Here is a 27,571-nt window from a genome sequence, read left to right on the forward strand (position 1 = left end):
CTAATCTGACTTTATAAAAAATAAGATAAATTATATGAAACCTCTTATACTTAAGCTCATGTGTAACTTACTCCCTGTATTTTTGATTGCATCAAAATTTTTTTTTTTACATTTTTAAAATATTACAATCAGCCATAATTTATTATTATTTTACATAATTTTAGGCAATGTATTAGTTGATTAATGTAAAATTTTATATTTTTTTAATATATTAAAATTCTATATGTAGAATTATGTATTTTGTATATAAATTATTGTACAAAATTATGTAAAATAGCTACAAATTGTGACTGTTTGTAACATTTTAAAAGTATAAAGGGGTTTTTTTTGATGCAATAAAAAATACATGGGATAAGTTACATATGACCCTAAGTGCATGGGAGTTTCATATAATTTACCCTAAAAGATAAAATAATTAAAAGAGTATAAGAAAATTCTCATGCAAATATTTTGATGATTAAATCAGGTATTTAAAATAATAAAAACTTAAAAATTACATTAATATCAGTATCAGAAACATATATTTTTTGAAATGATAGTCTGTTTATTTACAGTGGAGTATAGAATTTTGCTAATTTTTTATAATTAGAATTCTTATAAATGAAATTTATCTTGACATTTTAGAATTTATTGAGATTAGCATTTATATGGATAACATTTATTTTGATATTTCGAGTTCTTATTAGAATTATGATTCTTTATGAATAATGTCTATCCTTTTTATATGACTTGATTTTTGAATGCCAGAATTATCTAGTTTATCCTTTTTGTTATACAGAATATAAATATATCATACATGTGGGTACAAACTGGAAAATATTAAACATAAAGGGCATACTTGTGAAGTAATTTGAGGCGTCCGTTGCGAAATGGGAATTCCAAAGGTCCTGTTTGGATGGGTTGTTAGGAAAACGTAGATTGGGCGATCGTTATGAAAAACACTTATTGGCTGCCAAACACTGCCTTGCCAGCTCTCGCATAGAATAACGGAATCAACCGTTTCTCTCTCTGTGAATCAACAATGGCGTCTTTGCTTCGATCTTCAAACCTCAAAAGAGAAGAAACGAACAGAATAGACGAAAATCATCTCCTCAATCTCTTCAAATCGCAGCAAAAATACCTCAACTTCTTCTTCCTAAACCTCGACCTCTCCCAAACCCTAGCCTTCACTCAAACCTTCCTCGATTGCACCGGTACCATCTTCTTCTCCGGCAAGTCCGGCTTCGTAGCCAGCAAGATCTCCCAAACGCTCGTTTCGTTCGGAATCAAATCCGCCTTCCTGTCTGGCTCTCCCTTGTCGACGCCCTAAACGGCGACATCGGCATTATCGCCTGCTTCGACGTTCTGGTGCTGCTCAGCAAGAGCGGCAACACGGGGGAATTGTTGCGGCTGGTGCCGTGCGCAAAGGCGAAAGGGGCCTACTTGATCTCTTGGACATCAACCGAGTCGAATTGCTTGACGGGAATGCGTGATCTGAACGTGTATTTGCCTCTAGAGAGGGAATTGTGCCCGTTTGATCTGGGGCCGGTGACCTCCACCGCCATTCAGATGGTTTTCGGGGACACTGTGGCCGTTTCGCTGATGTGTGCCAGGAATTTGAGCAAGGATGAGTACGCGGGGAACCACCCGGCTGGGCGGATTGGGAAAAGCTTGATTTTCAAGGTGAGTGAGTGAGTATGAGGAATATCATATGTACAATTCGGATTTGTATATGATCATATGGATGTAGGTCCTTAATTATCTTCTTTGCTGGTAATTGGAGTCAAGTTATTCAGTTTTTGTTCAATCTTAAATATGGAGAGAAAAACATAGAGAATCCTTTCTTTTGCTTATAAAGTTTTTGATATAGTCGACCCCACGAGGGTGATTAAGGCTTTATATGTTACTTAAAGTTTTTGGTATAGTTTGGTTTCTTGATATGTTTTCTTGATCTGGGTCTTGGGGGAACCATGTTGTTAGTGGTTGTCCTTTTTGGTATCTTGTATATAAGTAATGCTCGCGTTATCCAATATTAGTCATGTAGTTTGTTGGCTAGTAAGTACTGATCACTCTTGTGGATCTTCATAGCACAATACTTAGCCCTTAACCCCAAAAATTCAATCTCTTCCCCTGCCTTCCCTGCCTTTAGCTAAAACAACAATTATTCTCTTTGCCTACTTCTTAATCAGATTGTGGTGGAATTGGTGTAACTTGTGAAATCCCTCTATCTATAACTTGCAGATGAAGGATGTAATGAAAAAAAAAGATGAACTTCCAGTTTGCAGAGAAGGAGACTTTATGTAATGGATCAGCAGCAAAGGATGCGGGTGCCTCCTTGTTGTTGACGAACAATCTCACCTAATAGGCACATTTACTGATGGAGATCTGCGTCGTGCCTCAAAGCCAATAGGGAGGGGATCTTCAAACTTACGGTGGGGGAGATATGCAACAGGTAAGTAATCAGCAATGCTGATTGACATCATGGTTAAGGGATGTGATCGATGGTTGTTGCTGTTGTCATTGTTGTATGTAATCGTCACATGTGAGAAGAGTGCAATTCTTTCAGGTTGATCTCCTGACATCTTCTTTCTTGGACATTTTCCCCGGCATTATTTTAGGAAACCGAGGATGATCAATGCTGATGCAATGGCAGTTGCAGCAATGCAGAAGATGGAATCCCTGTCATTGATGATCAGAACATCTTAGTAGGAATTGTTATGCTGCCTGAATTGGTCTCAACTGGCATATGAACCCAATATATATCCATCTTCATCTTCCATTTGTACAACGAGAGTATCTCTTCGTATATCTTTTTCTGGATTCTCCAGAGAAGTATATATATATACCTGTTATTCAGATGATCCAATTTGTATTTATGATGAATAATCTTAAAATGGTAATTTTGTATTCCTTGATTATCTTCAAATGCATGAGTTTAATTAATTCTTGAGCCTTCTATATATTTCATAGAGATGTGGCCTAAGAGCAATTATTACTATAGATTTGTTTGAGAGTTGTACTTTGGCTAGCTTTCCTTGAGTGCAATTTTGTTCACCCCCTTGAACGGGGTGAATGTAACCATCACCATTTTGTTAAAAAAAAAGAAGGAGAAATGCACATTGACACTCCCAATATTTTGAATATCTCTTTTTGCACCATCCGTGCAATTGCGTCTCCGGCCTTCCCTGCTGCCTCGTCTCTTGGTTGTCGACCACCACTGCATCCTCTTTTGTTATGGAGAGGCGACGAGGCACCAGGCGAAGAGACAAGGCGGTGAGAAGTGGTTGTTGGAGAAAAAGAGAGAATGAGAAATAGGAGAAAAAAGATGAGAAATAAACATGGTGAGTTTCTTGGGAAGAGAGACCCACTCCCAATGATTTTTTTAACCCTACGCTAACTGGGGGTTATGTTAACGCTAGTCAAAGGGGGTGAACAAAATCGCACTCACTTTCTTCTATCCCCAAACTGTTCCTGGTTATATTTGACCTAGAACTTTGTAGAACTTGCTCAATTTTGCGAAAGGAAGGCAAAGACTCAATACCCCAATATTTCTTTCAACGATCAAATTAGTTACAAAACTCGAGGTCATTTGACGCAATATTATATATATATATAATGATGTAATTAATGAGGTACTTGATTTTTTGGAATTTATATCTTTATATAAGTGCATTGTGGAGTTCGTGAAATGTTATGATTACACCATGTGTACTATCAAATGTGAGCCTGATTGATGACCATGATTATGTCACGTGAACAATTGGATTTGAACTCATGGGTTGATCTTGATAACAAATGATGTCAAACTAGTTTAAATTTGTGTTCAAATCTAATTTTTCCAATTAGATTTTTTATTTGAGTTTAGTATGCCCCCATGTTATATTTGGGCCTTGAACTTGGTATCCATGGTACTCTTAATATTGGTCTAAATTTAAGATGTCCCGACCATGTGTCATTTTTAGAGAATTCTCAATAGAAGGCATTTTCATAATTCTTTTTTATAATTCAAATGCCTCGTCATTATCACTTAACTTGTAAAACTTAAACAATATTCTCTTTTTAGTGTTTAGACATGACATGATATAACAATCTCATAATAGACATCACACATGAATAGAGATAAATAAAAATTTAAAATCTATGTAAATAACCCAATCTAATGAAATTAAAGGTTTGAAATTGTCATGATATATATATACATATATGGCATTATTAAATTAAAGGCATTTCTATACCAAGTACAAAGAAGGGTTTGGCTAAGTGGCAAATGGCCTCCTCAAACACACTGGTCAATGGAGTCATGGCCCCTAGTAACATGGGTGGAAACACCTATATAATTGAGTTTAATTACTACCTTTAATTAAGTGGATTAGAGTAACCTTTATTACCTTTAGTTGAGTTTGTCCTTTACAAGATGCTAAAGTATAATATTTCGTACATAAAGACATAATAATGTGACCAACAAACTAGCTACAAATGTACCCTGCAATGTACCAAATTTCCCTTTAAGCATGTAAGAATCTTGCTTTTGATCAAATTCAGCTTGCACTTTCCTTGATACCTTAACATCAAAGGATGCCTTCATCTGCATGCTGGAGTGAGAAATTAAGTAAATTTTTTGATTAATAACTTATAAAATATGATTAATAATATTACACTGCAAACCTAAGATTTCCTTATTCTCGTAGTGTGGGAAACTCAAGAGGGATCCTCAACAAAGCATAGTTTTCAGCCGAAACTATCCCACCCTCTATAAAACCCCACAACGCGACATCCTTTCAGTTGATCTAAAATAGAGGGTTAATCCCTAGAATAAACTTAGTTTGTTGACAATTACAATGAGACAAACTCGATTTCTCAATCTTGTACGTAGTAACCCAAACTCTCGAACTTGTGCAGTGAACGATTTGCACTACTCCGACAATCATAAGATTTTTATCTTAAGTAAAATGAAATCTTAAGAATACATTAGTATAACTCAATGGATCTTTTGGTTGTTACAGCATGCGAAAGAGCTAGTAGATACATATGTCATTCTATACAAGAATTCAAGTATAACATTTGAGTACTTATTGCTTCTCGTTAAAACCTCTTATTAAAAGAAAACCCATTATTAAGATTAATTCTTTGATAATATCATATTATTAAGAAAATCCATCTTGTTAAATCAGTGATCTTAGTTACTAAGAGGGATACCACCAAATCACAAGAAAACACAAGGAAGCTACTCTCACAAAATTTGAACTAAATCTAGCAAAACAAAAACCAACCTAACTTTTGTCATCTAATATTCCTTTGTATATGGTCTACCATACCACTAAACTAATCAATGTCAAAAGTCCCACAAAAATCATAGTTACTTTTCAATTTTGGACTCAGTTTTTGCCAATGATGATACATAACTTTGTTTTAGCTAAGTTGCTTCTTTGCCTGTCTCATATATATTTTCTGAGAGTTTAGACCTCCTTTAATAATGCCAATATTTTTAGGATAATAATAGAGAGGAATTGCCATGAAGGTTCCCAGATTTGTTTGATCTGATCATGGCAATGGACATGCAATTGCTTTATGTTGTGCTTGCAACGCGCCCAGTGAGAGTGAGTGGTGACAATTAATAGACATCTCTCTCTCTCTCTCTCTCCCCCCCCCCCCCCCCCCCCCCCCCCCTGGATCCATTTCTTGCACTTAATGCCAAACCTATCCCTTTCTCGCAAAATGCACTCTTTGCCACTGTTCTCTCTTGGCCCCCCTTCTCTCTGATTCTCTTCTCCACAGATATATATAGAGGCTAGATGCTTCCCCTTTTCTTGGAAAGGAAAAAATCTGATGATCATATTCTGTTACTCTCTTCTTCAAGTTGCTTCCCATAAAATCACAAGGAATTCAGTTTCTCTTCCGACATCTCTGGTAATATATTGCACTGTTCTTCAATCTGATCAGGTACAGTTTCCTCTCCACATTTAGCTTCATCTTCTATATATATATATATATATATCCAACTTCTCTATCTCTCTGTCTGTCTCATCAAGAGTACTTAACTATGGAAGCTAGCTCTAGCTTCCATGGCAGTCTTTTTCTGTGCATTATTGCTTAATTTCCAGTTCCATTAATGGCCCTAAAGCTGCTTCCTTTCTTTCCAATCATCTCTCTCTCTCTCTCTCTCTCTCTCTCATAAATCATACATGGAACCTAGCTCCAGCAATTACATATATATATACATGTATGTATAAGGTTAGTTTGGCATTCTGACCCTTCAATCACATCACGTATTTGTGTTAGGATTGTTCTGAAATCGCTTGCTAGGTCGTAAAAGAACTGCATCTTTCAGTTGATTTCTCTCTCTTCTATTCCTTTCTCAATCAGGAAGCAGCCAGAGGAAAACCATAGAAGAAGAAGATCGATCAGAAGGCAAAGATCTTGGCTTCCATGGATTTTGTTACAGCAGTGCAAAGCAATAATATTCCCAACAGTACAGCAAACAATTTCATATCCGCCGCTGCCAACAGCTCATCTCCACCGTCGTCTTTGCCTCCGGCGAGCCGCTATGAGAACCAGAAGCGGAGAGACTGGAACACCTTCTGCCAGTACCTGAGCAACCACCGGCCGCCGCTCCCCCTGGCCGCGTGCAGCGGCGCCCACGTTCTGGAATTCCTCAGGTATCTCGACCAGTTCGGCAAGACCAAAGTCCACAGCCAGAACTGCCCCTTCTTCGGCATCCCCAACCCGCCGGGGCCGTGCCCCTGCCCGCTCCGGCAGGCCTGGGGCAGCCTCGACGCGCTCATCGGCCGCCTCCGCGCCGCCTACGACGAGCACGGCGGGAAGCCGGAAACCAACCCGTTTGGTGCAAAAGCAGTGAGGCTCTTCCTCCGCGAGGTCCGCGATTTTCAGGCCAAGTCAAGAGGCGTCAGCTACGAGAAGAAGAGGAAGCGGCCCAAGCAGAAGCTGCCTCTGCCACCGCCTTCTGTTGCAACTCAGTGATAAAAACTCGAACTCAGCGCGCAGAACTCCAAACCCTATTGATAATATTCTACAAATTCAGCTGTACCATCTTGGGAATAAGGGTTGTTCAATCAAGGGCATGTATAGCTTTGTGGGTACCTTCTGTTTACTATTTTGGGAAACCGTAGGGTTTGGGACTAGTTCAAGTGAGCCAAAATGTTTCGATTTCAGGGTACACTTGATCGTCAGTCTGCCATTATCGGAAAAGTAGGGCTTTCTAGGGACTTCCAGGAATGGAAATACCAGTAATTTGCAGTAAGCAAGATGTCTATATGTAATAGACGCCATCCATTACTGTCCTTTACGCATGATCTACGTTTTCATTCTGTGTGTTGTTTTGACACTGATATATATATATTACAAAGTTGAAATATATATACATATATATACACATATAACTCATCTCTTTTAATGGATATTCCGACATATATGTGCTCATGTGTTCGTTTACATATATATGAAGTGGAGAGACAGTCCCCCAAGAAGTTGATGGTCTTCCTCATTCGAGGAGGAAGGATTGGGAGCTGCTGGCCAGTGGCAGACACAGTTGAATTTTCTTATTCTTTCTTCTGCTATTGACTGCACTGTTTCCATTTCAGTTTCTTGTTTGCAATTATCTCAATCACTTCATGTGAGCATGTTTCTATCTATAGATCTCTCTCTCTTATCTCTATATCTATCTATCTATCTATATATATTTATATAATAGATGTATGTGTGTGTATATATAACTTGGTGCATGGATGGTAGCTGTAGAAGACCCCCAAAAGTTTGAGATGGGAAGGACTGTTATCACAAGCCATTAGATTCGAGCGCATGACTTGGTTTTTTAATTCTAATAATCATCACTTTTGACTAGCATTTTGAAGTGAAGGCTCATAGTGCGATGGTCGACGTTTATGAATGATTATATGTGTGTGTTTAAACACTTGCAAACAGACATAAATGGTGTTGGCCTGTGAGTGGATGATCCTAGAAGAGGACAAAACATTAGGCAAGTGGATAACACAAGAGGTGAATTATGAGGATATGAGAAGATCTACAATTAGGGAAAAGACAAACCCCAGATCAAGATTTTCCACTAATGGGTGCAATGAAGCTATATTATATATATAATATATATATATATACACACACACACACACACACATAAGCATACGCTCCTAGATAGCTAGCTATATTAGAGCTGCTAGAGTTTATCATCAAGTTTCTCAAATTAATGGTTGCCAGCCAGAGATGGTTTGATGCCTAATTGGACAACACTTTTTTTCAAATAGTTGACTGGTTGTGGTTGCCTTTCAAAAACTATATATATATATATATATATATATGTGTGTGTGTGTGTGTGTGTCTGGTGGAAGACTTGTGGGTTGAAGCCTTTAATTCCCATGTTTGCTTATGGGTGTGACAATTAATTCTGTTGAATCCCATCAGCTACAGTGTTAATAAAAATGAAAATGAGAAATAGAAACGAAAATGAAAAATAATATTTAAAAAAAGTAAAAAAAAATAGAAACTTAGTAAAGTGCTTAAATAAGAAAAATATAGGGATCCTTTTAAATATAATTTTTAATATAAAAAATTATTTAATTTAAAAATAAACATAACTTTTATAATATATTCAAATAAATTTTAAAAATAATTCTCTAGAGAAATGTATTTTTAATATTTTTTTAATATTATAAAATAATCTTCAAATTAGGAGTGTGTAATTGGTTATAATCGAACTAAATTGAATCGATCAAAAATCAATAACCGAACTGAACTGACAGAATTATTTAAATTAATCAAAACCGAACTAATCGAATTTTGAACTGTTATAATCGAATTGAAATTTTTATAAAAAAAATGAAACAAAACCTAATAAAAGAGGGTTGGGTTGTCGATTCGGTTAAGTTTTTCATCGATAGCCGTTCAGTTTGTTTATCTTTCTCAAGATTTTTGGTTATTTAATTCAGTTTGATTATTTTTTATTTGGTTAGTTCGATTTATCTGAATTCTTGCTCACCTTTACTTGAAACGTTTTTAAAATTATGAAAACAAATCAAAAACGATTTTTGACATTTCGAAAATATTGAAACAGTGCCTCTGAGATATTTTGTTGGTATCATAAGTGCTAATCCTCATTTTTAATATTTGGAAATGCTATTATAATACTTAATTTTGATATTAATATATTATATTAATATATAACACATTAATTTTAAATGACATGGGTTTTATTACTTTATAAATAAATAAATATATTAAGAATTACTTTATAAATAAATGTTCAATTTCATAAAGTATCAGTCAAATTAAGGTGCATTAAAACTCATATAATTCTAAATGAGCGGATTCAATAGAGACTATAGGAAGATAAGACATTGATTTTTGTGTCACGTCCACAAGGTACAATTCAGCGATATAATTAATAATATATTATTAATAAATAAAGCAAATGAATCCAACCATTTAAGACTTAAATATTCTGAAGACTTTTAATCTTTGTCACCGACAAGACATTGATATTTGATGTGTATTGGTTAAAAATTTAAAAAGCACAAAATAATTTTTGAATTAAAAATTAAAAAACTAAAAATTTTAAATCTCCAAAATAACAGTCTCCTAAAAATCGAAAAGATGCGTTTCGATAAGATTGATCGAACACATCTTTGAGAGATAGAGACTAAAAATTTGTGAGACTATCAAGTCTTTCGGCGATTGTAAGAGTTTGGAACTTGTCAAGTAAATTTTTTATTAAGTAAATTTTTATTAATTGAGGGGTCTTAAATAATGTGCAAATATGATAATTTTGAGTTTTAATTTTTTTTTTCAAAATTATGTAAAAATAATAAATATTATCTACAAGAATTATAATTCTAATAAATATTAGGATAAATATTTATTAGTATAATATTTATTTTAGATTTTAGGATAAATAAATATTATCCATAAAAATTCTAATTTAAGTAAATCTCAAAAAAACTCTATAGGCATTTATAAATAGATGAATTTTTATTCTTAAAAAGTATATATTTTAATATTAATTTTAAAATGACATTTAAATTTTTTATATTTAATTTAACCATCAAAATATTTATGCGAGAATTATTATGTAATTTTTAATTATTTTTTATAAAAATTAATTAATTTTGATAATGATATTATTAAATAATAAATTTATTATAATATTTGAACGATAATAATATTATTGATAATTACTCATAAAAAAAGAGATTTATGTTGAATTATTAAATTATAAATTGAATAAAAAGTTAAAATATAAGGAGAGAGAATGAATTCATGTTGTCACAGCGGGCACGCCACGGGGGGGTGGGAGAGTCAAAAGAAATAAACATCCCAGTACGAAAGATTCCCGCAATCCGTGGGGTGGGGGCGCGGCTGCACTCAAGTGCCGACACGTGCCCCTCCTGGGGCCTCCATCATTGGCATGCGTTGTATCCGATAACTCTACACGTGGCCCACGTACGACCTGTCGGGCGCCCCCCAAATCCCCCGGCCGCTTGACGCGTGTGGCCGATCGTTGAATCCCTCCGTCCATTCTCTTCGTTTCGGGGTTTTTTTACCTCATGTCCGTACGATTCGAGGACTGTCTCGTTTCGGGTCCTTGCTTTTTTTACCGTATTTGGATTCAACGACTTTGGGCGTTTGCGGTACGAACCACCCCCCCCCCCCCCCCCCCCCCCCGATTACTCTGCCCGCTTGCTTGGTGGTCCCCTCCCTCCACTCGACGTTTTTAATTGACACGTGTATATCAATCACCATACATAATAAAAATGTTTACTTCTCATTATTTTATTTTATCTTTTCTGACACAAAAAATTATTTATGATGATACACGAAAATACAATTTTTAAAATATTTTTTATATTAAAATATCCAAAAATACCACAAATACATATTTAAATCGTTTCTATAATTTTAAAAGTATTTCAAAATTATTTTATAATATTAAAAAATATAAAACATACGATTGCCATACATTATGAAATTTATATTTAATTTTGAATTAAATAATATTTTTATATTAAAAATTATATTATAAAAAACATTTATATTATTTATTTACATATTTTACTGCATTTTTTTATTATTATTATTTTTAATTACTTTTCTATTTGATTCGATAAATAATTAAGACCAACTCGGTGCATGAAAGGTCGCGAAAATGCGACAGCCCATCCCCTTGACTACAAATTCTATAATATATTATGAATATTAAAATAACTTTTGCATTATAATTAAAATATATTATAAATCTAAATCAATTTATTCTTCTAGCCAAATAATAATCATTATAAAATGTTTATTAATTAATCATATTCTAACTTCTAAACTAATTGCTTTCGAAATTAATGTTGTAAATCTCATAAAACTATTGTTTCATGCGTAACTCTCTTAACCCATATGACATCTTTACTGCTCACTTATAAACCAAACGTTCAGCTATTAATTATTATTATTATTTTTATTCGACTTACTGATCACCCTCATACTAATCATCTTTATTTAAGACCAAACAACTTGTTCCAACTTTTTATTTTTTAAAAACTTATCGGCGTTAATCAAATAATATGCTCAAATTTCATTTCTTTAACAGAAAATGAAAACTGAACATAAGAAACTAAAATCAACAACTCCCCCAAACGGCTTGGCAGCAATATCCAAATGAAACAATCCCTAAGAAAGCAGCTGTTTTTATATGCAATCTTACTTTTCCTTAACAAAAAAGCTGTTCTTGTAACTTTTAAGTCTTGATCTTTTAATCATGAAAAATAAAAATAAAAAGAAAAGAAATATCAAATACTAATCAAATTATCAAAATATGGGCCATTGCCAACTACTTTGATCGAGCAAGGCAACTCCTCGGGGTCTAAAATAATGGATTGAATTCTAGCTCACAAGTTATTTCTATAATAGTGCACATATCCCCGAATAAAATAATGTAATATCAATTTAAACTGAACAAAGCAAACTAAATTTGTGCCAACAGATGAAGACAGGCATCTTGTTTCTAACTCAAGAGCCTACCTGGCATTTGGAATGAAGGCTGTACGTACCCCAAGCTAAACTTCTGCTCAAATTACAATTTCCAACTTGTCATGTGCTTCAGCTTCCCTGTTCCAGCAGTTCAGAAGATTGAGGTAACTGTGAAATAATGCTAGGAATACCCTAAAATAAGAAGTTACAAGTCTACTTCAACTACGCAAATGTGAAACTAGGAGCTTCAAGTAACATACCAGGCAGTGTCTTACTGATACCAGTTGTGGTGTGTTTCAGATGGCAGAGTCTCTAGCATGGTAAAAGACCAACTGTTGTTTGCCTAGTTAAGTACCATGTATAAGAAAGGTGTGAAGTGTCCATTGACAGAACATGAGGACTCACTTCTCACTTTGGTCCTAACGCGTCACGTTCAAGGACTATCATTATCCATGCCGATTGTATACACCCAGGTGTTTGTGAGTAACAAGTGCACACACACTAAAATGCATGTCACGGAAACATAAAGGCAAGAAGAAAGAGGCAAAACGAGGTGAAATATTGAACTCCCTGGTAACAGTAATGAGAGGAGAGAGTGGGAAGAGCCCTATATTACAACCACATACCTTAGATAAGTTAAAAAAAACTCATGTAGTAGAAAAGTAACCGTTTCACATGCTAATCCACATCACCTGAAGAATGCCTATTGGAAATCGCTGTATGCATGAAAAGCCAAATAAATGTCCAATGAAACAGAAAATGTACAAACGTAGAATTGAACGAGTAAAGGAGAGAAGAAGACCACATTGACCACATAAGGTATACACAACATAACACGGACAAACTAGCAGCATAAGTTGCCTTCCCCCAACAATTAAGACTCAAATTCAAGTACCACTAACCTAACCAAAAAAAAAAAAAAAGCATCACAAAACTGGAAGGTATTAGGCACATTATAAATTTGATATTAACAATTAATCTAAAAAAAACTGTCTAGCACTTCATTTATAACCTACAACTACAAGAAACAGAGTATACAGGGGGAAGGGAGTGGGGAATGAGATAAGCGTTGCATTATTTTCCAGAATGTAGGAAAAGCATCTGTATAACTTTTTCTAGCTGAACTTCACAGACAAAATTCTGAAAATATGATGTAGAGAACAAGTGTGTGCATCAAGCACCATGCTCCTATACATTGCTTAATCACAAAGCAACTCTCCATGAATCAAAAAATTCATGTAACAGAGCACAGCTGGAAAAAATAATTGTTCCAGTATAGAAGACTCAGTTCAGAAAATTAGACTTCTATCAAGGCAATGCAATGGTATTTTGTATGAGTTACGAAATCATTAACCTTGAGTTGTAATGTGAGATTTATTTGAATGGACAGTCTTCTACATCTGTCAAACATGTGAAATGTAAAATAGCCAAAGAGTACACATCATTTCAATTTACCACACCTTTACTGGAAAATCACACAACATAAACTAGCTACAAATGAACACTTTATATATACCCACACCACCAGTTATTAGGTACAAAGCTAAAGCTGGAAAAATGGAAGAGTGAGAGTCTCAATTATTGGGTTGAAAATATCACCCTCTGGATCTTACTTTTCTGGTTGGTTTCAGTAAAACTGTTAAAAGTTTGATGCCCTAGGAACCTAGTTCTACCAAGCTTTAGAAATAAATAGAGCTCGAAAGAGTTATAGCACTCTTAAAACATTCAAGTTGGTACAGATGCAGTTGTCAAAAACATGTTTTAATTTCAGCAAACCATGCAGATGATTGTGAAAGGTAACTTTAAGACATGGAAACCAGTGAGACAAGGCATCACGCAGATGGAAGTAAACTGGATTAATGAGGATTTTAGCAAAAATATACAATTCTCATCCTTATGGAAATGTTCATTCAGTTTGATCTGAAACCAACCAAAGATTAGTCATTCACCAACCTAAAGGATATATAGTTGACAAAATTGAGGAGGCATCACATAAATCACCAAATTTTCAGAAAACAAAATCAAGCCCACTGATATCCAAAATGCAATATTCTGGCAAGGTTTCCTCCTTTTCATCTTCTTTTGGTCATACAGGGTCTGGGTCTTCCTCATTAACCACCACAGATCAATCAACTACAGAGGTTACCCTCCATTATATGGCCACATGCCAGTCCTGTAAGCTGATATATGGAAGGTCAAAATAGTCACCACATCCATGGAGCAACTAAAGTGCCCTCCCCTTAAAGCCTACATCTCAAGCAAACTGTTACGGAACAGCAAGTAAATCAGTCAGATTCGGTCAATGCGAATCCATTTAGTGGCAGAGTCTACAAGTGGTTTACTCATGGAAAGAAGAGGGCTTAGGGCAGGGCTAAACGTCTTAATATTATGTTTTAAAAATGTTCTGCTATGTTCAGTTTTCTTTTGTCAGCTTATTTTCTATTTTTCTGTTGGTTATGTCAGTTATTAGCATTTGAATTTGTCTAGATCTCCTATCCTCCAGGAAGAAGTTCTTAGTTCAAGATGGCAGTTATTTCTTCTAAGATAGCAGTTATTCCTCTACTTTCTCATAAGACTTATATGCAGTTCAGAGGGGAATAAACATTTCTATGCAGTATTTTTCAGAAAAGTTTTGAGTACTTTCTTACTCAAGGAGATCGTTCGGTTCTGTCTCGACGAGCCCAAATTTTCAAGTCAAGATAGGTCAGAACGGGAGAGGATCATAGAAGCATTCAGCAACTTCTTTTTCTGGTTATTCTGTTTCAGGACCTATAACCAGATCCAGGGCTAGGGAATGTACCACAAACTGTCTCAACTAGTGAATCCTCTAAACAAGTCTGTCTTCATTCACGTACACATTTCTCTAGCTTGTTTCCTAGGTCCTCTACTTGAAGTTTACTTAAGAACGAACTCATTGGCTCCATAATAGCTTGGCCAAGGTCCTTATTCAGAAAGATGGATCTCCCTTAGATCAAATGTATTTTACACTAAGTATTGCAGGACATTCACATTGAAAACCTAATCTGAAGCAGGGCCCAGGTGCTTGTCTATGGGACCCAAAGGGATTTGTGGGTTGCAAGTTATAAGTTCAAGGCTCACTCAAGCAATAGACCCCCTTGTGCTTGAGGAACCTTGAAATTAACAAAAGATGAGAGAGAGAGAGAGAGAGAGAGAGAGAGACAGACAGACAGAGACAGAGAAGTCAAAATCATGCTTTCCGTAGGACCCCCTACACTTGACAAAGCACTTACCTACTGCCTGCTGCATCTCAAGTAATGGAACCATCCTGAGGGAACCTGCATATATTCCCAAAATGGAAGATCATCTAGCCAATAGGAAATCTAGTAATTTACAGATAAATTTCATTAAAAGGGTACTCCGTCCCTCCCTTGTGGCAGGGGTCAGTTGGGGAAAACACAAAATAAACATGCGTGGAAACTTTTTTACCTGAGGTCAAAAAATCATTTATCACAATTGTATATCAAGAACTCACTGACTTGTCCTGGAATTTCCCCCTCAAAGAAGGTGATAAAACAAGAAAAGAATAATACAGATAAAAGAAATGGAAACAGAAGACGGGAAGAGCAATATAATCTGACTATATTGTACAATGGTTGCCCCTGAAGGAGGTCTTTTTGTCTTTATAGTTGGTTATTTATCAGAAAAAAAAGGAAGAGTGCAATATAATCCACCTAAAAATTATTTGGATCCGCTTCACACTTTGCACACCTGCCATTGAATCTTTCCAGTGCATGGACTCTGGTAAAATTGACCAAAGGTCCAACCTGAGGCTGCTTTAGTTAATATGCAGCTTGCAGCAATTAAAAAATCGGGCAAATATTGGCTTGTTAATCTTCTGAGTTGCCAAAATTCACATATTTGCAGCTGGATCCTGTAGGGAAAAAAGTAGGTAGAAGCCATCAGGTCCAAAATGTATCAATACCAAAAGAAACAAACGCATGTCTTGTCAAATAAATGTATGCAGCTTCCAATAAAGTTGAGTCTTACCATCCAAGGGAAATAATAGCACTGCCTGTTGAATAAGTGCTAAGCTAAATGTTTGCAGCTTCCCATGAAGTTGGATCTTACCAGCCAAGCCATCCAAAGAATCTTCCCAGCAGTTTCCAGTTGACTGAATGCTATGAGAAGACAAAGTTCTCAAAAGATTTAATATACACCTTGCCAACGTTTGAGATATCTAAACAGTCTGTCATACATCTTATTAAGTCTTTGCTTCAGCATTTTCTTTGCTACCAAGCATTATATGTTCTAGGTACTGAACTGCCAGCAATTTATAGTCTTTTCCTAGTTGCTTAAACAATGCCCCATATGTAATCAAATCAGGCTGAATCCCTCTATCTAGCATTTCCTTATACAATCTCAAAACCTCATGCCAATTACCCAAGTTACAGTTCTCATTTATTAATATCGTGTAGGTATATTTATTAGGTAGCACCCCCCTTGCTTCCATCTCAGCAACATATCTGTAAGCCTGATCCATTCTTCTCAATTTGCAAAGACCATTTATCAGCACATTGTACGTTATCACATTTGGCATGACACCCTTCTCTTGCATCTCAGAGAAATACAAAAATGCCAGTTCTAGCCTGCCTTTGCCAACATGAGCATGAATCAACATTGTATATGTCACAACTGAAGGGGATAGGCCTTTACTCAGCATCTCATGAAATAGATCCCTGGCTTTTCTAAGATTCCCAATTTCCAAGTACACATGCATGATGCTGGTGTATGTCACATGATCAGGCATGAGACCATCCCGAACCATCTTCTGCAAAAATTCACATCCTTCTTCAAAATTGCGCAATTTACACAACCCATCCACAAAAACATTGTAGGTGATCTGGTCAGGTGGAAAGCCCCTTCCTAACATTTCTTCCTGTAGACTAAATGCTTTGGATGCATCTCCAAGCTTCAGTTCACCTGCTATCTGTGTTGTATACGCGAAATGGTCTGGCTCCAACTCTCTATGCAACATTTCATCAAAGAACTCCCTCGCTGTTTGTATATTTCCCACCTTGAAAGAACCATTTATAAGAATTGTATAAGTAACAACATCAGGACAAATTCCATGACTTATCATTTCTTCTTTAAGCAGCTTAGCTTTATCCAACTCTCCCAGTTTGCAAAGGCCATCTATAATAGTATTATAGGTAACAACAGTGGGAGTGATGTTCGTTCTTTTTAATTCATCAAATAGCAGAAGAGCCTCCTGAATGTCACCCAGCTGAAAATAACCATATATCAAAGTGTTGTAGGAGACTACGTCTGGTTCCAAATTATTCCTCAACATGTCAGACAACTTCTGTCTAGCAGCAGTTAAATTTCCCTGCTTACACATGGCACATATAAATGTATTATAAGTCGAGGTGGTTGGTGAAACCCCTCGAATTAGCATCTCTTCACCAAGTGCCAGAGCTTCAGGAAGCATTCCCTTTATACAATATGCACAAATTAAAGGGTTATAAGTGTAAGCGGAAACCTTTATTCCCAAGTTCAGCATCTCCCCAATCAGCGCTTTGGCCTGGTCAAATTCCCCTTTCTTTGACAAACCATTGATCAGTACATTATATGTAACGTCGTTTGGGGCACAACCCCTTCTTTGCATTTCCAATAAAAGGTCTAGTGCTTCTTGTACTTCCCCTTGTTTACAAAATGAACCCAATAATGTGTTAAACGTTACAATGCTTGGTTTAATCCCAAACTCACCCATCTTTCTGTACACTTCCCTTGCTTTACCAACTAAATCTTTATCCCTAAGAATCCTAAGAATTCTATTGCAATTCTTCACATCTGGTAAGAACCCCTTCCATAACATCTTATCAAACATCGACAGGCATTGTTCAACCATTGACTTCTTAGTGTACAACCATAATAAAAGATTCAATATCTTAATTGAAACTTCTGCATTCAAATACCCATCAATCAAAACATCCGCAATCCCATGCAAATTCATAATTAATACCCTCTCCATCACCCAGTGAGCCGAACTCATCAAATTTTTCTGAACAAGAATTTCTAGCATTACACAAAAACTAAATTCTGACGGCTTAAACCCCGGTTGAGCCGCAGTCCATCGGAAGAACCGAAGAGCCACTCTTGGGCGGCCACGAACCGAGTTGAGAACTCCTACAAACAACTCAGGATCAAGAACCACAGCTCGCAGTTCTTCAATGACGACCCAATTCTTGCTGGCAAAAGCCCGGCGATTCTCTTCAACAGTTCTCAAAATCAAGTTGCCGAGAAAGGTCTCCAGGGTTGGTTTTGCAATCGCGGCGCCGTTTTCGTAGGCGGGACAGGGAGAGTGATGAAACGAAGACGATAGGATGAGGAGGCTTACCTTGACCGCGTCCAAATTGGTTCTACAGCTGCATTTGGCAATGGATTTTGAAACCCTCTCGCGGAGAATCATTGATCTGCGGGAGACGATGATGAGCAGCGAAACATGAGCCGCTGCTCTGGCTAGTGGCTACCGCTCGGAGATTATCAGGGATCGAGATGGGTTTTGGGGTTTTGATTGGGAATGCTCAGACATGGGAAGCGGAGTTCATTACTGTTTGTCTTTAGCATCAACCCAACTCCGATTCAGCAACTGGCCCTAGGGTTTTTCATAGCTCAGGACGAACAAATAACTAACGCATGCCCAATTTATTTTATATGGACTATTTATTAGATAAATAAACTAAAAACGTATGAATTAATTTGTTATATTTTAAGTTGCAAGAAAATGGAAACGTGAAATGAATATTATATAAAATAAAAATAGAGAAATTATATTTTTTTAAATAAAAAATAAAATGCAAGAAAATGTTTATATAAAAAAATATAGGAGAATTTTTTTTGGAAAAATTACTTCTCTAACTTGGTTAGAGACAAAAAAAAATTTCATTTCTAATTTTCATGAATAGAAATACATTTTTGATTTTTTTTATATATTATAAAATGACCATAAACTTTTTTAAAATTAACCCATAAATTATTTTATTTTATTTTTTTTTATGTTTCTAGGCATTTCGACACATAAAATGTTTCAAACACGTCAAAATGACGCTCTCAAAACATTTTGTGTATCACAAATTATATCGAGTAAGATACAAGTGATCCGAATCTCAAAATTATTTTGTGTGATGAAAAATGTCAAATACGAATGTCATAAATATTAATTTTAAATACCCTTAATTGCATATTTTCAATAAAATACTAATTTTACTCTTATTTGTGGGATGAAATTGATATTTCACCCACTTTAACACACCTAGTGATAAAAGAAATCATTATTAAATATATATATATTTATTATGCTTTTGTTTGTTTTAATTTTTTAGAAAATAATATTACATTAGCCAATTAATTTTTTTCTTATTTTATAGGAAAAAATAAAATAATTAACAAAAAATGAAATTCATTCTCTCTTAATTGTTGAAATGGTAGAAAATTAGCATCTAATGAGAGAAAACAACGTTTGTCAATATATATATATATATATATACACACACACATATACGTTTGTGTATAAAGGTAAATTTTATTAATACTAAAAATTAATTTTGCAAGACTGAAAGATCATCGGTTTAGAGTTAATGTAAGAACAACATTTTTGGTGAAGCAAAGATGAAACTACATACAAAAATAATGCTCCCAAGTTAACGAACATATTAAGCAAGCAAAGCACAAATTTTAGATGGGAGCAGCATGACAGTTGGAGCTTTAACTAAGCAGTGGTGGTGAAGAACATTTCCTTACTGATATGAACAGCAAGTAAAGCAAAGCAGCATTCTAAGTTTCTAACATCATGTCACAGGCTTTGGATTATTGCCAACTGAAACAAACAATTAATGGAAAGAGAACATTTTCTTCAGATAGATAGAAATGAACTAAGCCAGTGGAAGACAATTTCGAGCTTTCTCCAACATCGGCCATGGGAGCTAGAAGAAGCCTACACATCGATGCAACTTGACTCACTTGGCACCATTTTCACTTGGGACTCCAGTGACAGCTCGCTGCAGCGCAGTCGCGATTATAAGTTTCAAGCAGCAAGTGTTAATTAAAGGGGGGGATCGAATGTCTAGAGAGTTCATTACCTGAATGCATGACAAGGCGTAATGCACATCGCTCTCTGAAATTTGGTAGTGAAGAACAAACCTAATTCTGCAGGCATGTAATACTAATATCAGTTTCTGGCCCAAACAAAGAATTGTAACAACATATCATCAAAGTAACGAGAACCCAAATCTCAAATAGGATGATGATCTAGATATTCCATCACTTGTCTATTTGTAGGAATTCAAGGATAAGCAATAGGGAAGACGATTGCTGTTTTCTAAAGAAATGAAGTGTGCTAGGCATTAAGTTATGCAGCTGCTCGCAATCCATAATCGAGGTAGTAGAGTGACCAGCTTTCTGATCTCAGGTTGAAGAAAAGAAAATCAAACTGTTGTGAAACCTAGTTTAGAATAGCTGCAACACAAAAGACTCCTTGGCCTGATAAATTTTCAAGTGAAAATCCAACGCCTAGGGCTGTGTTTAATTCAAAGAGAGGATACCACCCGCAGATCAAATGCAACTATTTGGTAGGTTCAAGGCAAAGTAAACAAAGAGAGGAAGAAATAACAGACTGCAGAATCTCAGATGTCAGATTTTCCTTGTGCCGAATCCCTAACATGTTAGCCGCCTACAAAGGGGTTTTCTAAGGAAATGGGGTCATTCCCATCATGACATATGGAAGTGCAAGAACTGAAGCGAAAAAGTGAGACAGAAGTACGAGTGTACAACAAGTAGTTTGCCCTAAAACTTATAGAATCAGCAAGTACCAGTTTCCAGAAGAAAGAAGATGAGGAAGCAAGACAAGCATTCATGAGATGAAAATAATGTTAAAGGGCTGAATCCTTTTGCTTAAATAGTAACGATAACAATAATAATGCCAATGAGGACTGATACGCACCTGGATGAGCTATCTGACATCAGAAGTATGCCATGTTCTTCCAAATTCTTACAGAGTTTGGGGGCTGTGATATTTGCACTCTCTGAAATATCACAATATATCTGCTCATAAGAAAAGGAAAGTAAATTGGGAGTTGTTAACAAGGGATCAGACAGATTTGCAGAAATAGCCAAGTATATATGACAGATGCATGTAGCATAAACAGGCCGCATGAGAACACAAATCGTCAGGTCAAAACAAGCATACAGAGCTGAAGTAAAGAAATGATCCAAAAGTCAACCATCCATAGAGGAAAAAGAAAGAGGAACAAAAAACAAATCAAACAATTGCTATAGAGAATTCTTCCCTTCGTTGTTTGCAGAAGTAGGACTTTCATCCTCTTCTAATCCGATGGTAGCTGTTACTACAACAACAAAATAATAATAAACTTTAGGCTGTTACCATGCCCTTTTTTTCACTTCTTTTCAGAATTTACTGTTTGGGATAAAATTGTGTGTGAATGATGGGGTCAGGAAGCTAAGGTCGGTCAACTGCCTTCTGGGAATTATGGTAGGCAAAGAGCTAGCACAAGAACTCTGCTAGAGATGGGAATGGCATCCTACGGCAGAGCCAAGGGGTGCTCCAATTTCCTAAACCTGGTCGAATGAATAAGACATGGTGTCCTATGACCCTCGGCTGATTCATAGAGACAAGCTCATAATTGGAGATAACCACAGAGATGTGCTTGATCCCTGAAGGGAGATCCTATAGGCCGGCTCAGATATGCTGCACAGAACCACATTGATGGCAGTTGATACCTCCGCATAATACGAGTACACATGCTATACATTGACCAAATGCTTCAAATTCCTGTAACATAGAAGCTGGATGAAACTCAGAAGGCCTATAGATGTATTTCACCCCCTAAGACACTGAAATTTGTGCAGTTCAAGTATGAAAAGATCTGGCTCATCATTTGGTGTTTAATAGCAGACAAAGATAAAAACTCCCGAATCCTAATATCTATCTGGAAAGCCAACTTTTACACATCAAATAACTAAGGTAAAAATGATTAGACTCCAAATCTGACAAGATCAAAGAATAAAAAACCAGACAAATAATTTCCCAACAAAAATGATAATGAGATGGACATACATACAAAAAAAAGTTCCGACTTTCAATAGTATCAACAACAATGACTGGGCTACTCACAATGTTGGTCTCCACTGAAGCGACATCGACTTTTAATCCTTTGATTTTATTCAATCCTTCTGAAAAATCAGATTAACAAAAGATGTCAGACAGAATTTCATCTGTGATAGATAGCCATGTGTGTATGCCATGTATTTATATAGTTGGCAAGTCTAGCTGTTTGTGAAAGTAAGGCACCCCTTCACGTACTATCATGCATGAATACTAAGGAGTATAATTTTGTGTTTTGGTGGTATATGGTGAGCCAAGACTCAAGAGCAGCAAATAAGTTCCACAATCATAAGTAAAGCAAGAACCTTCTCTACCAAGCAAAAAAGTTTCACATAATTATGAACTAACTGTGCAAAAAACTAATTCACCTGCTAAAGTCTTGGCCTTTTTATGGTCATCCTCAAGTTTCTTAACATTCTCTTGCACTGCAACCAAAGCAGCAGCGCACAAGACACCAACTTGTCTCATCCCGCCACCCAAGGTCTTCCTTAGAATCCTTGCCTACAAAACAGATAACAAAGGCGCTAGATTCCATGTTTTTATAGTTAAATAATTCACTTCTCTCAAAATTCATCCATAAATACCTTAGCAATGAAGACTTTTGAACCGACAATGACAGTTCCAACTGGAGCGCCCAGACCTTTCGATAGACACACCTGCATTACATAATTCAGGTAGAGAACAGAGAAAAGAACAAAAGATAAATTAATGTGAACCACAAATATAATAAAGTTGACAATACTAATGTGTGCAATTATGGACTTTCAATGTATGTTGTTGGAGTGATTATGCATACTAGCTTCAACTAAAAATAATCACACTAACAATTAAAGAATAAACCAGAAACGAAAAGAAAAAGAATACACCAAAAAGCTAGTAAGAGAAAGATAACAAGGCATGACAGAGACCAAGTAAGCCTACCGAAACTGAATCAGCAACTCGCACAAGCCTGTCAACAGGAACTCCAAGTGCCTGGAGGGCAAATTTTATGAAGTTAAAAACATTGATAATTGTTCATAAATTGTACAAATATCAATTGCAAGTAGGTATAATTGAAGATAATAATGCAAAACCAACTAAGAGAACACATATAATGACTATTGGAAGAATATCTCCAAATATTGTATTAAACAAAAATAAAAATTTAGAACATAAATTCCAAAAATGATACTCCTCACTATCATATCTAGCCTGCAAGTCACACAGTACAATTATACTACCATCAGATTTGTAACCCTCATCATTGAACGTGTTGGTGCTTCAAAGCACAAGACCATTTTATCCAACAAGAACTTGGAATGGCTTTTATCACTTTTAATTTGTAAATGAATCTTACAGCAATTAAATTACTGTACCATTATGCATAACGATGCCAAATACAACTAAGGATGATTATTGATAGTTAAAATATACACAAGGAGAAAAATCTTTGTATTGACCAGCAGAATCAACCTACAAATTGTTTTTCTTTAACATAAGGATGATCCTTTAGGAATTTACATGATAATCATGAGACAAGTTTACTACACGTTTCAGGTTGATTACATGAAATCAGAACAGACTATCTTCACTCATTGGGATACTAAATTAATAAAATGATGTTTGGCAATCATCCAATCCATTTCAGTTAAGTATTCAAAATGTTTACCTTTGTCACCTTCCTTGCCATCATGAATGCATTTCAGTTGGGAATTTTATAGAGATTTCAATTAGACCTAGCTTTAGAGGCAGCAAATTATTGAATATCTAGTTCATATAAAAGTTTGCACATCATGTAAGTTGTATGGTATGGAATACACAAGGACAATTAGATGCATTGGCAAATTTTCACTCACCTCCGATGCATGGAATATACGGGCACCGTCAATGTGGAGTTTCAGCCCATGCTTCTTTGCCAGCTCTCCAACTTTGTCTATATAGTCTACAGGGAGACATCTACCACCAGAGCTGCAATTAGTTAACATCCCATAAGTAAGCATTGTGTTGTATTTGGGAAAGGCCAATCAAATGGAAAAATAAATAAAAGCAGGGGCATGTCTAATTACTTCAAATATCAGTATGACTTTCAACAGAAAACTAAGACCTATTTTGCAGAACCAATCTTCAAAATGTGTTTAAGGCTGCTTTAATCATTGCATACATGAATTCTAACTTGCCAATAATCTCTATTACAATTTTATTAGAGAAAAATTAATATTATTTCTTTTTGTAAGGATGGAAAATGTTTTCAATTGTATTGTCCTAAAGGCCAAGCAACCTGGAATATAATCTGTTTGGACATAGTTGCACAATTATCTCCTGACATGACAAATGACTACTTATATTTAGCCCAAATTGATCCCATGTGTAAGTATATCTGTTAAAGTGATTCTATTTAATCTTAAGAGCATATAATTAAACAAGGGCGAAGGAGTGTGTGAGTAATGTCTTGGAGGAATGTTCAAGCTTCCAGAGGTTATGGGTATCTGCCTAGTGACAGGGACAGGGGAAGAATAAGCGCTGGAATGATTAAGGACTAGCTAAAGTGGAGGCATGTTGGGGAGGTAATGAATTGTGAAGATATTGAGCACAGCAACAACTTTATATATCAAGAAGTTGATTTAATGTTTTGAGGGATGCAAGTGTGTCCCAACTACCCTATTTCATGGTGCATGGTTTTGTCCATCATGTGGATCAAACGGGAAAAATCCTTTAAATCTCTTCTCTTACATGGTGCCTGCAAGATATGAAGTTTAGTTTATTAAATTTGTAAGAAGTTGTATAAGATTTAAAATGAGCTATCAAAACTACACGACATTCATAGAATGTTCTCTAATGAGATATTTTTCTAACCCAACATAAAAAGCAGGATTGCCCCCTCTCAGCTACAACCACCTAGGGACTTCCCTAGAAGGTTATCTGGCTCCTTCAACAGAGGAAAGACATGACTTGTCAATTTTGAACTCTTAGCAGAAACAGAAAAGAAAAACGACACACATGAAACACGAAAGAAAAGCTGAAACACTGGAAAAGAGATTAGAAAAACTAAATAATATTCTAGATAAGTTGTCAATCAATATGCATAAGCAGAATGGGCAACCCCAAATTGTTGTCTTTCCCCTTCTCTTAAGGGGAAATCAGAAAGCACTTTTAAAGTCCACAATTATGGTTGTTATACGTAAAAGGGCGCTCAGCCCCTCTACAAGGAGAGCATGTAGAGCCAGACATACTTCTTACTGTTTTAGACTTGATAGCCCTCCACTAAATTTTAAGGAAAAAGCAAAGCGGACCCCACTGGAAAAATATAAAGGAATATCTCAGAAAATTCATATTTGGTCCCCTTGTTCCCAGAAGAAACAAGCAAAATGGCCTCCCTGTTTGCAGCAAATGGTGGGATCCTACGCCTACAAGTAATCAATTATACCAGTATATTATGGTAGTGGATATGACCTCAATCCATCACTAAGTTGGAAGGAATCCGCACTTACTGAAAAGTGAAAGCTAGCCAAAACAAAACAAGTCAGCCAAACACCATTTTCTTTGCTTTCCTTACTTTTCCGGGCCAATGAGATCAACAATTGTCATCATCCTTATCTTCTCTTTTCTTATTGGTTATCGAACAAGAGGGAGGTCATATCTACCCTTTATCATATTCTTCCCTCCTCCAATTTCATTTTACCTTCTATCTGCTAGTTACCAAAATGAAGTATCAAGTCTCCCAACTTCCTAGACTTGAACCAGAAACGATTGATATCATTAAATGTTTACATAGCATTCATGAAATCTAAGTACTTACTTAGCATGTGTGTTTTCCAAGCAGATAAGCCTTGTAGTCGGGTAACAAATCTCGAATCTAGGGTCTCTGATTGCCGCTTCAATGAGATCAATATCCATAGTCCCGTCTTTGTTGTTCTTCACAGTCCTTGGATGTACACCTCCAATTGTCGAAATGCCTCCATTCTCATAGATGTGGATATGAGAATTGTCTCCAAGAATGACTTCACTACCCCGAACATTACAGTGAACGAGCACACTTATAAGATTACCCATAGTGCCTGAAGGCACAAAAAGGCCTGCTTCCTTGCCCATAATTCTTGCCATCTCTGTTTCAAGGCGAAAGGCAGTCGGGTCATAACCCAGTACATCATCATCAACTTCAGCATTGGCCATTGCAGCCCTCATTGCTTGATTTGGTTTTGTCACCGTATCAGAGCGGAGATCAATCATTCTGGTTACCATTTTCTTTATCTGAAACCAAATAAACACAATCAAACCATCACTAAACTAAATGAGCAAGTTTAAACTGCTAAACCGCATAAACTGAAAGTAATCCTGAATTCTAAATCCATATAAAGCAAGACTTATTAACACTCAACTGGTGTCATTCTACAACTATTCTCGTTGATATTCACTTGAAATAAACAGTGCATGGTGAGGCCCAAAATTAAAAGGCAGACTGAGTTTATCCAATTTCTGAGAGAGAGAGAGAGAGAGAGAGAGAGAGAGAGAGAGAGAGAGAGAGGGATCCACCTTTGCAAGAACTTCTTCACTGCCTTGAACCAGCGTAATTTCTAACAACTGCAAACAGAACCCGGAAAAACAAGTTACAAATACCTTAAAGAAAACCAAGGAAATTTACGTGAATCCGACAGAGAGACGGAGTTGTAAAGCATAAAAGGAACCTAACCGACCAGGTGGAAGAATCCTGGTCTCGCCCCGCAGCAGCCCAAAATTCGGAAAAATCAACACAGCTCTTTGCTCGGTCCAATCGATTTCTGGGTCTTACGACACTTATATAATGGTATGGTGCAGAGAATAAGAAACAAAAACCCGGCCGGCCCGCACCACAAATGGAAAGAGAATTTGCGGAGTGCCCCCCTCCTTTTTTTTTCTGGCCTGCATTCAAATAGAAATAGAAATGGAAAGAGAATTTGGTAACTGACGAGCCTCTCTCTCTAGATATTCTTTCTTTCTTTCTGATTTGCTGTCATTTCTGAGGCAGTGGGTGGGTCCAGAATCACAATCAGAGGAGGAGAAATTAAAGTCGAATCCAAACGCTACGTATGATCTGACGCAGAAATACAAGAATTCGAGTGGCGTCTTACGAGGTGACCGCTTGTGTCCAAAATCCATGCACGCACGCATGCGTACGTACCCAGTTTACTAATCTAACAGATATTCAACCAGTTTATTCATCAAATCAGAACAGTTTAGTTCCAAATCCCAAATTAGTGTTTGTTCATCATCATCAATAAGTTCTTGACAAATGGTGGTGAGGAGATATGGGTGTTTTAAATATATATATTAATACAAAACATTTGTATGATTTGCAAAATAATTATGAAATACTCAATACGAATACAATACAAACTTTAGTTAATTGCGCAACCGTCGTTTGAATGGGCTGGCTTTTTCCTAGCTTCCATTTGATACTGTTTTGGTATTCTTTCTCCAAAGAGGCTAATAATACCTAAGAAGTTGGAGATAAAT

General features: G+C 36.1%; 3 protein-coding genes and 1 pseudogene across 4 annotated transcripts; 2 read left to right on the plus strand and 2 right to left on the minus strand.

Moving 5' to 3' along the window:
• Positions 1-990: 990 nt before the first annotated feature.
• On the plus strand, positions 991-2,836 carry LOC127797129 (probable arabinose 5-phosphate isomerase; annotated as a pseudogene).
• Positions 2,837-5,680: 2,844 nt separating this feature from the next.
• On the plus strand, positions 5,681-7,304 carry LOC127797130 (protein LIGHT-DEPENDENT SHORT HYPOCOTYLS 2-like). Its single transcript, XM_052329709.1, has 2 exons — positions 5,681-5,919; positions 6,343-7,304. The coding sequence occupies exon 2, from the start codon at positions 6,406-6,408 to the stop codon at positions 6,955-6,957; it is 552 nt and encodes a 183-aa protein (XP_052185669.1). The 5' UTR covers positions 5,681-5,919; positions 6,343-6,405; the 3' UTR covers positions 6,958-7,304.
• Positions 7,305-15,539: 8,235 nt separating this feature from the next.
• LOC127797131 (pentatricopeptide repeat-containing protein At1g22960, mitochondrial) lies at positions 15,540-18,694 on the minus strand. The gene is made up of 2 exons (XM_052329710.1): positions 15,970-18,694; positions 15,540-15,853 (listed from the first exon to the last, which is right to left on the minus strand). The coding sequence occupies exon 1, from the start codon at positions 18,389-18,391 to the stop codon at positions 16,184-16,186; it is 2,208 nt and encodes a 735-aa protein (XP_052185670.1). The 5' UTR covers positions 18,392-18,694; the 3' UTR covers positions 15,540-15,853; positions 15,970-16,183.
• Positions 18,695-19,701: 1,007 nt separating this feature from the next.
• Positions 19,702-27,016, minus strand: LOC127797132 (low-specificity L-threonine aldolase 1). 2 transcript variants are annotated; one of them, XM_052329712.1, is made up of 11 exons: positions 26,769-27,016; positions 26,612-26,659; positions 25,878-26,329; positions 23,938-24,049; positions 23,024-23,074; positions 22,687-22,758; positions 22,471-22,603; positions 22,112-22,170; positions 20,921-21,021; positions 20,061-20,127; positions 19,702-19,979 (listed from the first exon to the last, which is right to left on the minus strand). In XM_052329712.1, the coding sequence occupies exons 3-11, from the start codon at positions 26,318-26,320 to the stop codon at positions 19,938-19,940; spliced, it is 1,080 nt and encodes a 359-aa protein (XP_052185672.1). In that variant the 5' UTR covers positions 26,321-26,329; positions 26,612-26,659; positions 26,769-27,016; the 3' UTR covers positions 19,702-19,937. The 2 variants fall into 2 exon arrangements, with proteins under 2 accessions (XP_052185672.1, XP_052185671.1); XM_052329711.1 differs by having other exon boundaries at positions 26,773-27,015.
• Positions 27,017-27,571: the final 555 nt, after the last annotated feature.

This window comes from Diospyros lotus, chromosome 3, assembly GCF_014633365.1.
Source record: "Diospyros lotus cultivar Yz01 chromosome 3, ASM1463336v1, whole genome shotgun sequence".
NCBI lineage: Eukaryota > Viridiplantae > Streptophyta > Magnoliopsida > Ericales > Ebenaceae > Diospyros > Diospyros lotus.